Genomic DNA, 16,615 nt, shown 5'->3' on the forward strand with positions numbered 1-16,615 from the left:
TACACCAAACCGTGTGGCATAGTGTAGAGCGAGCCCGACTCGTATGGCAGAGGTCTTGGGTACGAAACCCGGGTAAGTATATATTTTATTTTTTCTCTACATATCATGTTACGATTTATTTAAAATAATTTCATTAATTTAAATGCGTGTTTATTTCCCGCATTTTCTTGGCCGTCTCCATTCAAAATTATTCATTAGGTCAGTAGTGTTTTATCATTCAAAGTGAAAGGTTCGTTACAAGTTTGACATTTGTGTTTCACCTTCATTTGACTTCCAAACGTCAAACTTCATTTTCGTATTTGTTTCTGAGTAAGTTTTTACTTTGATTTAATTTCTTTTCTAATTGTACAATTATTTTTTTGTGTTTTGTAAAATTCTATATTATAAATAATTTGTTTTATATTTTGTTCAAATATTTTTTTCCATAAAACTTTTAATGTAATAAAATAATTTAAATAAAAAAAAAAAAAACATTGTGTAGGAATTACTTGGTTATTTTTATCCAACTGAAATCAATTTTTTTAAATTACTACATGATTAAATTTTATGAATTTCCATTTGAAAATTCAAAAATTAATAATTTCACTGACAATATTAATTTCAATCATTCAGAATTAGTGAGATATATCATTCAAAAATTTTCGTAAGGTAAGTACAGTTTTATCACCGATAATCACTGTTTAAACTGTAACATCTATGTGTATAAGACTAAATGTACTTTCAGTGTAATTATTTATGCATAAATATTGTTGTAAATTAAGCAATTTTTAACTTTTTTTGCCCAGATTTATTTTTGGATTTTTTCCTTAATTTTACTTTAAATATCCCTTCATTTATAATTTTAAAGATCATTTTATTTTTAACATATTCTTACGGTTGACGACTTTAAGAATATTTGTAAAATCGGACTGCCCCATATCCTGAGAAGCGACGTTGACTAGCTAAGGTTAGTATGATGTTTCTCAGGAAAGACTCATTCGATTTGCCACATGTGTTATAACCTATGATAAATTGTGTAGTCAAAAACCAAATTTTTTTCGTTATATCTGTCTTCAAGCGAAAGCGCCTCGATAGGGGTCTGTATCAACTCATGATGTTGGTCAGTCTCATCAGCAAAGTGCGCAGTCATCTCAACTTTAAAATGAGTTAAGATATATTTAGACAGATAATGTACGGAAAAAATTATCTTGAAAGGCGACATTGACTAACTTAGGTTAGTCTGATGCATTTCAGAAAAGATTACATCGATTTTTCGCATGTGTTACAGCCTATGACAAATTGGATTAGTTTCATTTTTGGGGTTAGTCCACTTATAACTGGGTTAGTAAATTAACGAATATATTTTTTTTCCCTTTTAAATATATTAATTTAAATTTGTAAAATCGGTGTGCCCCATATACTGAGAAGCGACATTGACTAACTAAGGATAGTCTGATGCTTTTCAAGGAATATTCCGTCGAAATTATTTAGTACTATATTTGTGAGATACATCTATGTGTAAAGTTCAAATGGACCCTCAGTAAATATTTATGCATAAAGATTATTGTAAATTAAGCAATGTGTATGTATTACTTATCTTTTTGAAATAAACGAACTTTTTTTACAGAGATATTTAAATTTTTCTTCTATTTCTTATACTTTAGGAATATCTGTCCTGTGAATTATATTAAGCGACGATGGCGAATTTAGGCTGATACTATTTAGGGATTGTGATTCTTGCGGAATTCTCTTTTTGTATTTGTTAAAATTCTATATTATATGTAATCTGTTTTATATTTTTTCCAGATATTTCTTTTACGCAAAACTTTTATTATTTAAAAAAAAATTATTTAGTTGAAATCACTGGTTTATTTTTTTCCAATTGAAATCACGCATAAAGTAAATAAATAATTGAGTACTTTATCTGTGAGATACATCTATGTGTATAAGACTAATTGGAGTTTCAGTAATTATTTATGCATAAATATTATTGTAAATTAAGCAATTTTTAACCTTTTTTTGTCCAGATATATTTTTGGATTTTTTCACTTTATTTTACTCTAAATATCAGTACATTAATTTAAATTTGTAAAATCGGTCTGCCCTAAATCCTGAGAAGCGACGTTGAGTAACTAAGGTTAGTATGATGTTTCTCAGGAAAAACTCGTTCGATTTGTTACATGTGTTATAACCTATGACAAATTGTGTAGTCAAAAATCAATTTCTTTTCGTTATGTCTGTCTTCAAGCTAAGCGCCTCGATAGGGGATTGTATCAACTCATGATGACTTTCAGCCTCATCCGCAACGTGAGCCGTCATCTCAACTTTAAAATGAGTTAGGTATATATAGACAGATAATGTACGGAAAAAATTATCTTGATTACATGGATTTTTCGCCTGTGTTATAGCCTAAGACAAATTGGATTGGTTTCATTCTGGGGTAAGTCTACTTATAACTAGGTTGATATGGTTAATTCAAATGGACCTTCAGAAATATATATGCATAAAGATTATTGTAAATTAAGCAATTTTTATTTATTCCTTTTCTTTTTGAAATAATTGAACTTTTTTCCAGAGATATTTAAGTTTTTTTTTTATCTCTTTCTGATATTTTAGGAATACCTATCCTGTAATTATATTAAGTGATGTCGAATTAAGGCTGATACTATTTAGGAATTGTGATTTTTTTTTTTTTAATTAGGAAATGCGAGAATGTTATCCAATTTGTCATGTTCCGGTCATGACTAATTGGATAATTATCTATCTTTTTTTTCTGTTTAAATGTATCCGGATGCACATAAACAGAAGGAAAAGATCGTGGATTAGGCCTATAGGGGATACCACGTAAAAAAAACGCGCTGATGAATCCTACCTCAATGGTAGTGTGGAAACGGATACAAAACTCTTTTTTAATGATTTTCTTTTACAGTGGGAATTTTGGGATTCAAATGACACTGTTGACTAAGAAAATATTACAGAATATTCTGTATTTATTAGAAAAAAATTCATTGAAAACTGAAAAGTACGAAGAAAGCGGAATATTGTAGAATGTTATGGAAATTTTGAGGAAGATTGATACCCCTGAAGATTTTACTAAATAGGGAATGGGACTAAATTTTTTTTATCATTTCAGATGAAGAATTCTCACTTTACGAATAGACAAGTGAAAATGTTTACTAGTATGCAAGATATGAACGAATTTCCTAACTAAAGAAAGAGGAAGATACCCCTTAGTGATGCCATACGTGAGTATCGCCACAGAGATTATAGATTATATAAAACTTTGTTTTGCTATTACTTTTGATTTCAATCTTACTAGCTAATTCTTACTGATGACGACTATTTGGTAGTCGAAATACGTATTTGTAAAATACAAAAAACTTGATCTAGAAAATTGGGGCAAAAATCGAAATTTATTTCGAAATATCCTAGAGTTCTCATTTATTATCTTCGATAATATTTATATCTGCAATTTTTGTTAAGAGTTTTTTTTCTTTTAAGTACAAAACGAACTATTTGCCTTAATGGATTAAAAAGTTCCACCCCGTATATAAAACGTTCGTATAATCATAAAGTATAGGTTTTTGCTCAACATGGATCTTGACGTGAATTATATGGGTCTATGATTTTAATTTATCTCATATGCTAGCTGCTATTATTATTTATCATGTAAATTGTTCACGCATTAAAGCATGCTGTTAAATATGAAAGCACGCTTGTTGAATATTAAATTTAGTGTATAAATTATTTATTTTATGAAAAATATATGAATGTTGTAAAAAAAAACAAACAATGTTTAATACCATTAGGCGAAGATACGTGTGTTTATTGTTGTGCTTTGTTTAATAACCGTATTGTTTACATTACAAAGTTTTGTAGTGAGGGTGGAAAAAATAAATCCGTCGTATTATCCAAATTTGTACCTTTATTTAATTTACCGAATTAAATTCGAATGAATCTGTATTGTTAAGGAAATTGTAGTCCAAGCTCCCATAAAGACAGAGGCAAGTACTTATCTAGTCTCACATCCAAGTACTATTGTGGCCAATGTTGGCCAAAAATCATTTTCAAAGCAGAGTTTTTGTCATTCGACACGCTGTGTCAGGCAAAATGCTTTTTTCATTTTTTATTCAACCATATTTGAAATTTTTTTTAAACTTGTCTTTAAAAAAACTATCTCAAAGTTTAATTGTCGTTGAGAAAATATTTTGAAATGCAGTCAAACCTGGATAAGCGAGAGTTCAAGGGAGCATAATTTCATTCTCGCTTATAGAGGTTTCTCACTAACCCGAGTTTCTCGCTTATGCAGGAAGTACATGGGTAGCATTTCTCTCTTATAGTTCCTCCTAAATAATATAAATAAATAAAGCTCGACTGTCGCTTATAGAGGTATAGATAAGTAGCAGTCTCACTTACGGAGGTCCATGAAGGAAAAACGACTCTCTCTTACAGAGGTTTCTGTTTCTCGCTAATAGAGGTTTTGGGAGCTTAAAATGACGGGTCCTGGCTATTACTCTCACTTATAGAGTTTTCTCACATACCCAGGTTTGACTGTATAGCGTTATCATAAATTTGAAATTTATGTTATAATTACCAACATAAAATTTTACGAAAGTTGTTACTGGCGATACCACATGAAGAATTTAGTTTTGTTTAACTACCAAATTAATTTTTTTTTAAATAATTTTTAATATTCTATAATTAAGTTTAATTAAATGAAAATAATTTGCAATAATAATCATTGAACCATATCAAAAAAATACATAACTCTCCCCGCATTTAATAAAATATCAAATATCTGACAGAGCCGCATTCAAACACAAATGATTTTAAACTCAAAGAAGACAACACTAAAAATATGAATTTAAAATTTTAAATAAATACAATAATTTGTTCTATTTTTAGAAGATACGATCATCAACTCAAACAATATTCTTTAGATTCTCCAATCGAATCCAATATTCATTCATATTAATGTTGTTTTATGGTTCCATATTCAAATAAGGGACCCTAAGCTATATTAGTATTTACCTAATGATCACAAAAAATTTTTGAAAATTTCACACTTGATCGTTTTAATTTGTTCCTTGTCTCTGAATAGTTTGTATTTTTAATAAATTTTACAATTGTTTATTTGTAAAGTTGAGTTTGTTTAGTCTGTCTGCACGAATAGTGGATATGTTAAAAACAATTATCGTATGTTTTAATTTTAATTGAACATTAAGTGCATTTATGTTATAATTAAATTTTCAATTGAAGAGTCAAAAATAGATGAAATATTTAAGCCAAAGAAAAAAACAAACATGTATTGCATTGGAATCAAAACTAACATTTACAAGCAATAGGGAATATTCATGAAATTTAAATTTGGTTCAAATATTTTTCTTCCGTAACTTTAATGACTGGACATTTCAACTAAACCATTATTTTAGTAATTAATATCTTTTTAATTACTTAAAATTAATTAATAAAAGAACAAATGCAGTGAGGGCATTTAAAAATTTCTAAAACGGAAATTCAAATTTTTATACGGACGGGACATCATAGTACGTGCTTGTCAAATTTGTTGACATACTGTATGATATACTTACATTTTATATGATATTTTATTAAATTATATTATTCTACGGCTTTTTATTAGAAAACTTAATAATCACGAGTATAAATCGTGTGTTGTAAATTCATTTTTTTAAAGTGTAAATTATACATTGAACTGTCACCAATTGACAAATCATGTACTTATACGTCATCAACAGAGAGCGCTAAAAAACTGCGTTTAAATATCTCAAAATTATACTGTATTTTAAATATTTTTTTACACTTAAATACAGTATTTTTAAGTAGTATTTATATTTTTTACTTTGTTATAACGGTATAAACAATGAATTAAAAATATAAAAAAAATACAATAATATTCCCTATTGGTCACTTTCTAGACAGACTAGACATATTCCTTACTTATTCTAACCAAGAAGTTTAATTATCAAGGCATACTCTAGTTACAGCACTTTTAGATTAGTTCGAAGAAATGTGTATACTTGACTGATAAAAGAGCTAATAATAAACCACATAAAGCATAAAAAATAGCATAAATTCACACGAAATGCTTATAAATTATTTTATCAAGAAATTTTTTTGATTTTTCGTGACGCTAATAACAATGTTGAAAAGTATGCATGATGCAGTACATGGAAGTTATTTGAATATTTTTTTTTATCTGCACTAATTCACTTACATAAAATATGCAAATTTTCTTTAATTAAATATGATAATTCGTAATGTGGGTATTTATAACCATATTGACTACATTGCAAGTTATTATACTTCGTACAGTTGACCCGAATCCTAAATGAATGATCTCCGGATTCGTTTTACAATATTTTCTTGAAAGTTCCGTGAAAATAGCACCCCTAAATGTGAATTTTCATAAAATACTTATTGGATTCGTTGATCCATCATTTGTTCACATATATGTCAAACCAAAATTGTTTAACTTAATTTCCTCCAAATTAAAATTTGACACCAACATCTCCAAATAATGCACAAACGAATTTAATCAACATTTTGTGCAAATTCGCATTTAGGGATGCTATTTTCACAGACTCTTTCTTAAGTGATATTCTGAAGATAAACACCCATCTTTACACGGTAAAAAGTGATGCTTTTAATTCTAAACTAATTTGTTATCGGGTAATTTTTGGAAAATAGACCGTTAGCCTATAATGAAGCGAAAATTCTATGATAAGATTTAATATTTTTTAAGTAAACTTTTTATGAAAAAAATGATTTGATGATGATACAATGATTTACGTGACAAAAAATGAATTAAATTAGGTCTGTTTTAACTTATAATCGAATTGGTTTTCAAAGAAATATTACCTTAACGATTTCAAGAAACATCATCAAGTTAAAACGGAATCGAAAAATAATATCTAACGAATACATTTAAAATGGAAATTGGTTTATATCTTCTTATATCCGTAATAAATGCTACTATCTTTTATTTCTTATTCCCGAAGGATATTTGAGATTATTTTATATTATTTGTTCAATTTAAAATTTAAAAACTTTTTTATAGACTGTAAATTTTACACGAATAAAAAGTTAATTTTCCAGATATTCGAACACCTTAAATAAAAATTTTTGCAAAAAAATTTAACCGACTCCAAAAAAAATGCATAAAAAAGAAAAAAATAATTTAAAGTACCGAACTCGATAGTTTCCTTGTGAGCAATCACGCTTTGGGATCGACGTCAATGAATCGATTTTTAGCTAAGGATATAGTTAACGTTGACTTCAAAGCGTAATTGCTCAGAAGAAAATTATTGATTATAGTCAGTATTTTAAAATTATTTTTTACTTTTTTGTACCTTTTTTTTTTTTTAATTTCCGAACTAAAAAAGGGGTGTTAAAAGTTCGACCGCTATCGCTAAGTCGAACCGAAAACTTTCTCCGTTTTTTTAAAGTCGGCTAAAAATCGCGTGTTTCCAGACAGAAGGCGGTACTTAAACTTTCGGTTAAATGTTAGATGCTACCAAAGAATTAATTCAGCAAATTGGCTGGCAAAATTTTTGCTATTTCAAGAGAAAATTAATTTTTCGCTTTATTAGTCACGTAGAGTCATCGCAAGTTTCCCATCATATTAGTAAAATTTGAAATTGAAATCCGTAGATATTTTAGCATCCTACGGTCTAAATTATCCAATTCCATGTTACCAGAATCACGGATTTAGATTAAAACAACTCAAAGCGAAACAAATTAAAATTGTGTTAACAAACATTTCAATCCGTTAAGCAAATAATTAAATGTATAACACAAATTTACAATGCTTTGCATAATGAATTCCTTTGAATATCGTTCTTTGAAGATTATTTGCAAAAAAAAAAAATGATTCTTTGATGTAATTTTTATTTTTATAAATAAATAATGACTTTTTCATACATAAAATAAAATATGTAGTGTTTAGTAAAATACACGGTGTTCCATTTTGGCTTTAAGGTTCAAATATCATGGAATTTAACTTTTTTTAGAATGGTCACAAGATTATGAACTTTTAAAACTATCTGATTGTTTAATTTTTCAGAAACTATTCTACCAGTAAGCAAATGCATCCGATTTTTGTACTTTTTGGGTCAAAACTACCTTATATACTGAGTTTTATTGAAATTGGAGATTAAAAAATTTTCTCGATTTTTTGCAATTTTTTAAGGGGTACTTACCCTTTGAAAAAATCGAAAAATAATTTTTGTTTTAGAATTTGATAAAACTCGGTGGATGGGGTAATTTTGATCCAAAAATTATAAAAATGAGGCTAATTGATTGATTGGATGCAGAGATTCTGAGATATCGCAATATTTTGATCGATTTTAGTCCGTATCTCAAAAACTATTCGCCCAGTCATCAAATGCACCAGATTTTTATATTTTTTGAGTCAAAATTACCTTATATACCGAGTTATATCGAAATTAGAGATTAAAAGAAATGTCTCGATTTTTTACAATTAAGGGGTATCTCTTCGAAAAAATCGAGAAAATCACAAAACAATATATTTGTTTTTTAATTTGATGAAACTCAGTAGATGGGTTAATTTTGATCCAAAAAGTATAAAAATCAAAAAGACTTTGTTTGTGTAGAATAAGGTCTTCGAGTAGCCAAGTTTTTCTTCCAAAGCTTTCATCAATATTCCTACTATAATAAAAGCGAGCAGCAGAGAAGTAGAGAAGCGAGCAGCTAACGGCCAGTTATATGTATATGTAATAAAAATTGTGTAAATATTGATAAACATACGATACTATACACATAATATTAGATAAACAACATATGAACAATATTGTTGGTAAAACAATTTATTATTTATTGTTTTGTTATAACAAAACATGCAGTACACAATAATTACTGCACTGACTTAAATATTTACTTAAAGAAAGTGCAAAAATAACTTTATACTCATGTATTTTTATTTCATTGTTACATAAAAAATTCAACAATGCAAAGTAACATTTCAAAATATTGAAACGGTGTTAGATTTTATGGTATTTCCGGTTTAAATGGAAAATATTGACTTTTAGCGGGAGCTAAGAGTTATCAAAGGGGTACAATTATAAGCAAATAAATTAGATTTAATTTTCGTTTAATTCATCGTCTTTGCTAGTTTTTTTTTTTTAGACTTGACGAATAAATGTCCAAAATCCATCCTTTTCGTATACTTTTTCCGGCGATATTGCGTAAACCATTATTTGGCTAAAAAAATTCCCGATTTTAATGTAATCGTCTTCCCGAAATATTCCTAAATTTTCTAAAATTTAAAAAATCAAATTCAATAATTAGTTTAATTTTGAAAAAATCGTGTAATCTGTTTTATGTTCTTAAAAAGTTGTTCATTCCTATTTGGATAAAATAAACTTAAAATCGACCAAAGAAATTTGATTACGCTAATTTGTCAATTCAGAAGGCAGTAGGAAAAATAGCGCCTGAAATTATTACGAAAAGATGATATCTCGGACACTAGCTATAAAAATTGGAAAAGCAACTGGAAAAATAGCAAATACTAAAAGCTTGAAAATGTATATTTCCAAAATTTATATTTTTATATATAAAACATCGAGAAAATTGCACAAATTTTAAATTATTTGAGATCATTTAATAATTTGATAGATATTTTCAGAAACAAAATTTTGATTGCAAGTATTTGTATAAAGCTATAGCCAGGTAAACAACAAAGCCAATCAGACAAAAGCTTTTAATAACTTTTTTTGTATGAAAAAATAATATCTTTTATCGTTATCTTTTTATTGTATGAAAAAATCAAAAATTTTAATAAAACATACTTTTTAAGGGACAAGCTTTTATTGTACTAAAAAGTAGAAAATAATTTGTCTATGAGACATTCATGCACGGCTATTTATAAAAGCTGGAGGCGCTTAATTTAAAATATCAAGAATGCTTTAAGCTTTTATTTTCTACTTTTTAGTAGAATAAAAGCGTGTCTAAAGAATGTTTTATTGAAATTTTTGTGGTGGAAGCAATGGGAAATCAATAAAAATGCATAGGCATTCGATTTACATATGCATGCAAAATTTCACCTCAATCGGTTTAAGATATCTGCCTCAAAATTGAGTTGCAAGATTCCACCAGAACTAACATAGTTACATACATACATACATACATAGCAAATTCAATAAAAGCTTGTAACATAAATTTTCAAATAATAAATAATTTATATACATTTTATATTATTTATGAATGAAAATACTTTATAAAGAAAAATTTTGTATAAATCAGACCTAATTTAATATAAATAATATGATTTATACACATTTATCATAAAAAGAGTTAACTTAAATAAAATAAAAAATATTATAATAAGTATGTTAGTCAAACAAGGTGTAAAAGGTAAGATAAATATGTACATAAATACAAAAAATAAATGAAAAATGAAATAATGATAATGTAGTTTTGTTTACCTATATGATCCACCAATGCCCTCTTTTTCTCTGTCACGCAATGTTAAATTACTTCCTGCGTTGAAACTGGATGTATACTTCGGCAATGTAGGAGGAGGTACTGGTCTATGAAATTAATGGAAAAAACAAAAAAAATTCATTCCTCAAGGATTGTGATATCAAAATTTTTTTTAATAGAAATAATGTGTGATTTATTAAAAATAATTTTTTAAGTCCAATATATTTTATCGTATAAGGTTAAGAAACTGTTTTCAACCAGACAAATTCATTCGGAATTAGTTTTTGAAAAAGAATTGTTGAACTGTATTTACAAAAATTTTAACAACAAAAATTCTATTTCTCTTTCTAGTTAAATATTTGTAATCGATGATCAAAAATTATATTATTTTCTTTTAAGTAGTTTTGAAAATATGTTTTTAAAGAAGACAAACAAGCGGTTACCACATGTGAAAAAGGGTAGGTATCAACAAATGGACAATATTATTTGTATAAATTCAATCGTAATTCAGCCCCCAACATAATTTCATATAAAATATTCTTTTGAGGAAACTTTGCAAACCTTGATCTCTCTTGTTGAATTAAATTTAAAGAATGTATTTTAAAGTGAAATTAATATTTGTTTAAATTCAAATTTCTACATCATATCCCAACATTAACTCTTTGAATAGCTTTTTCATATTTTCTGTTAACTGTATTCATAATTTATAGAACCAAATCGCCAATAAGTTAAAATATAAAATAAATGAATGTGTTTAAGTTTAATATTTTCATATAAAACCATAGAGATAATACCATAAAGATGTATAGACACAGGAAACGTAATAAGTGAATTCTTGATGCAGTCAGAGGTAGAACGAAGCGGAAATTGTAGGCGTATATGAGAGGCGCAAACAGCTGTATACGCATACTTTAGCTGTCTGTATCTATCTCTCTATAGCTATACGCGCCTACCTTATATGTCTCTCTCTACTGCGATCAACCGTTTGGCAACGACTTTACAGCTCTATGGCATTATCTCTATGGTTAAAACACCTTAAAAAATTCCCCAAAATTATAATTATTTACAGATTGGTGAGTATGAACAAAAATATATACAATTAAGCATTGTGACATCAATTAGTGTAGTAGACAATTTCTTCTAGAAAATAGGCAAAAACTATGACCATTGTGGAAGCTACTTTCTTTCACATAAGACGCAAGGCTTTAGCGTTTAACTTTCAACTAAATATGGCAACTAATCTAAACTTTTTTTGAAATTTTTTGTATAAGAAAATAATTCTAACGTATTTTAAAGAAATTTTAAACAATAGCAAAAAAGCATATTGTTATAATCAATGTGTAAAGGTAAAAATGTGTACGTCTTTATCTTAAAAATCTGCAAGCTATTTAAAACTGAAATAACAAATAATCTACTCATCTTAGTCAAAAAAAGAAATCAACCTCGGAATCTAACGGAATAAGTTGAATATTTGTACAAACCTTTATTTTGATAGTATCAAAAGTGACATATGGTCGTCATACGTTAGCGTACTTAGATATTCAAGGTCAAAGATAGCAAAAGTCAGTTTTTTAAGAATTTCTCGTTTCCTTTGCCTTCAATCGATTTACATTTATTATAAAAGTTGTTAAGGAAAAAATTCCCTACAAATTTCGTCTGAAACCTTTTCTTATACGTCGAACCGGTTTTGAAATACAGCAGAAGAACGAAACGCTATTTTGGAAGTACTTATGAAATTTGGGTATATTAAGAGCATGACTTGATTACTACACAAACAAAATACCACACCCTTTGCTACAACAATTTTTTAAAGCAAAAAAAAACCATCTCCAATAAAAAAAGTTAACAAAGCCGGAAACGTCAAACAAGCAATGAAAGAAATTTATAGGTATATATAGAAGATCATGAAGTATAATAGACTGGGATCTGCAATTGACCCTGGACTAAGGTACGTATAGCTGAGTGCTCTATCTTCTGCGTCCTCTATTTCAAAACGATTCAATTCAAAAATTTGTAGAGAATTTTATCCCTTACAACTTTTATAATACATTTAAGTACTATTGAAGGCAGAGGAAGCGGGATATGCTCAATAAACTGATTATTGAAACTTTTGAATGTTTAAGGACGCTGGCATGTGAGTAGATGTGACTTTTGAGACAACATTTGTACTATCAATATAAAGCTTTGTACAAGTATTCAACATATTCCGAGGTGAAACCCTAAGATGATTCGACTAAAAGACGATGATGATACAGTCATCACTTATAAGTATAATAATTATAATAATGTAATATAAAGTTTGTGTTGATTCAGCGTAATATAAATATATAAAATCAATAACCTCACATAAAAACATCCAATTATTACAATGCTCTTTGTAAAAATAATATATATAATTTATTTAATTATCATTCATATATTGTAATATTTATTTTAGTTTTAGAAAAAATAAAATTTTATAAATTAATTATTTAAAAATATTTATTTATTTATTATAATTTGCAATTCCACTAATTTTATTTTAAAAAATATGTTAACATGTTTCGGGTTTTATCCCATTGTCGAAACTAATTAAGAAAATACAACAGGTGACAGTATTTATACAAAAAATTTTTTGAATGAAACTTAAAAAACATTATACGTCATATAATGAGAATATTTAAAAATTAAAAACAAATTAGATAACAGCAATAAAATTTTTAACAGAAAACAAAAATATTTAATAGAAGTGTATTCCGACCTTGAGACACACCTCCAATTAAATAAGTCAAAATACGTTAGAATAAATAAAAATATAAATAAAAATATTGATAATAATTTCTCGGAATTATGAAGTTTTGTAAATTTAGAACAATAAGATAAATAAAATCAAAATTTATATTAATGTGAACAATTTTGAAGGGAAACAATCCGTTTGTTCATTTAATAAATTAAGTGGTCCATTTTTGTGTTTATGGATTTCTAATCCTTCCAACACATCAAGCCTATGTCCTTTTTTCGCCATGTGGAGTACCTCAAGATTTGTGTTTGGTTTATGGTTACTTTCTAATAAATGGTTGGCAAAAGCAGAATCTGTATGTTTCAATCTGAAAGATCGCAAGTGTTCAGATTTTCTGAGCTCAAACGATCTTCCAGACTGTCCCACGTAACAAGAAGGGCATTGGGCACATGAAAGTTTATAAACCCCAGATCTATATTTTTTGTCTACTTTGTCCTTATTATTTATAAGGATATTGCCCAACTTTAAAGGAGGTTTAAATGCCACATTGATACCCTGTTTTTTCATTATATCAGAGACCTTTTCAGATGACTCGCCAAAATATGTTATCACCTTAAAATTTTCTTTTGAATCATTTTTAGAACCTGGGATTACCGTGTTTAGGGTTAGAATTTGTTTTCTTTTACGTACCAAGTTATCCACCATGGTCGGATCATAACCATTGTTGGCAGCTATAGCCTTTATGATATTTATTTCATTGAAAAAATTGGCTGTAGATAAAGGCATATTTAAAGCTCTATTTATCATTGATTGATATGCTGCCAATTTTTGGTTTATAGGATGAACCGAACAAGCGTGGATTGTGGTATCGGTAAAAGTAGGTTTTCGGTAGATGTTAAAATTGAGTTTATTATTGACTCTTGTTATATTTACGTCTAAGAAATTTATTTGTTGTTTATTTTCAATTTCCAAGGTAAATTGAATCTTTTCATTAAACGTATTTATTGTATCCAAAAAGGTCTCTAATTGCCTATGAGTACCATCAAAACAAATGATAATATCATCCACATAACGATACCAGAACTTAATGTGTTGAGCGGCTTTATGTGAAGCAAGTATTTTATTTTCCAATGTTTCCATAAATAAGTCAGCTAAAAACGGACTAAGTGGAGATCCCATAGCAAGACCCGAAGTCTGTCTGTAAATTTTATTGTTGAAAGAAAAATAATTTTGTCTCAAAATAATCCTAAGCATATTTGTTAATTCTGAAATTATCAATGGATTGACATGTTGTTGTTCTAATTTTCTTTCAACAATTGAAATACATTCAGATGCCGGTATGTTTCCGAACATATTTGTTATATCAAGTGATGCTAATTTGTAGCCATTATTAAAACTGAATGTATTGAGTCTTCCAATTAAATCCAATGAATCCTTTATTATGTTGTTATTTGGAAATTTTATCAAATTTCTTAGAGTTGTATTCAAAAATTTTGCTGTTTTGTAAGATGGGGAGTCAATGTAGGAGACCACCGGTCTTATTGGTAGTTCTTCTTTATGAATTTTAATGAGTCCATAAAGTGATGGTGGTTTAGGGTTCATTTCAACCAATTTCAACTTTTCCAAATTACTTAAAACAGCGTTCGAATTTTTGATACAACTTTTTATCTCTTGTTGGAATTTATTTGTGGGGTCTTTAGATAATCTTTGAATTTTTTCTTTTTGGAAAAAGTCTCCGACTTTGTTAATATAATCTTGTCTTTTTAACACTACTATGGAATTTCCTTTGTCAGCCTTTGTGATCGTTAAATTATTTTCAACAATTTTCTTATTAATTTCTTTGATTGTGTTGGTGTCAATCGTCTTGTTATAGATTGGGATGTTAGATAAGGTTTTCTTTAATAATTCAACTGTCAATGAGTCCTTGTGATTATTCAGCGCTACTTCGGCATCAACAATTAAATTTTCTACTTGATTTTTGAATTTAATTTGGGGGGTGTATTTAGTACCTTTGTCTAGTAATTCCATTTCTTTCTTATTGAAAACAACATCTGTCAATAAAATTGTTCGTTTTCCAAATGTAAAATTGACTTTCGAGTTATGTTCCTGTGTTGGTCCATTGAATGTACAAAGTTTTTCCAATTTGGGTATCCTAAGAGCACGACTTGATTGATTCCTGCACAAACAAAATAGCACACCCTTTGCTACAACAATTTTTTACAGCCAAAAAAAACCATCTCCAATAAGAAAGGTTAACCAAGCCGGAAACGTCAAACAAGCAATGAAAGAAATTTATAGGTATATATAAATCTGGGATCTACAATTGACCCTGGACTAAGGTACGTATAGCTGAGTGCTCTATCTTCTGCGTCCTTTATTTCAAAACAATTCAATTCAAAAATTTGTAGAGAATTTTATCCTTTACAACTTTTAAAATACATTTAAGTACTATTGAAGGCAGAGGAAACGGGATATGCTCAATAAACTGATTATTGAGACTTTGAGTTTGAATGTCTAAGGACGCTGGCATGCGAGTAGATGTGACTTTCGAGACAACATTTGTACTATCAATATAAAGCTTTGTACAAGTAAGTATTCAACATATTCCGAGGTGAAACCCTAAGATGATTGGACTAAAAGACGATGATGATACAGTCATCACTTATAAGTATAATAATTATAATAATGTAATGTAAAGTTTGTGTTGATTCAGCGTAATATAAATATATAAAATCAATAACCTCACATAAAAACATCCAATTATTACAATGCTCGTTGTACAAAATAATATATATAATTTATTTAATTATCATTCATATATTGTAATATTTACTTTTGATATCTTAGTTTTACCGAATACCGGTGCATACGTGATTTATTAACAAAAAAATATATATTATGGTATCCACCAAGTATAGTCAACACTCCACAAGTGATAAAACAGTTAATTAATTACCACACACAAATTAATTATTAACTTCGTCAATTTTGTATCAAACTAAATAACATACTACTGGTAAGCTTTTCATTAAAAAAAAATTTTTGTGGTTTTTTTTTGTATTTTTTAAGGTTCCCAAAAAAGGTAAGTTCCCAAAAAAAAAAGTGAGTATATAAAAATATTTGAGACTTATATATTTCAAATTTTGAAGGTGTATTTTGTTAGAGCTTGGGAAAACTAGACGAAAATTAGGACTAAAATTTTTCTTTATATACCATAGTATTTGACTATTGATGCCTGAAGATTTAGAGAAAATCACTTATAGAAGAAATAGCACACAAATACCATTCATTTCATTACTTTAAATGTAATTTATGGAAAAACGAGTGTCACTTGTTATAATTTTCTTTCTAGTAAAATATTTGTCATGCTTTTAATTAATTAATAAGTTTTATTTTTTCAAATTAATCTTAAGAAAATGTATCTTTTACATAATAAAGCATATACATGTTAAAACA

General features: G+C 27.8%; 1 protein-coding gene across 3 annotated transcripts in view; it reads right to left on the reverse strand.

Moving 5' to 3' along the window:
• LOC123298012 (septin-7) overlaps positions 1–16,615 on the reverse strand; it is a 62,003-nt gene that overhangs the window by 24,661 nt on the left and 20,727 nt on the right. For all 3 annotated transcript variants that reach the window (XM_044879874.1, XM_044879877.1, XM_044879875.1), the window contains exon 2: positions 10,443–10,547. In XM_044879874.1, coding sequence (XP_044735809.1) covers positions 10,443–10,547 — 105 coding nt within the window. The remainder of the gene's footprint in view (positions 1–10,442; positions 10,548–16,615) is intronic.

The sequence above is a fragment of the Chrysoperla carnea genome, chromosome 4 (assembly GCF_905475395.1).
Source record: "Chrysoperla carnea chromosome 4, inChrCarn1.1, whole genome shotgun sequence".
NCBI classification, from domain to species: Eukaryota; Metazoa; Arthropoda; class Insecta; order Neuroptera; family Chrysopidae; genus Chrysoperla; species Chrysoperla carnea.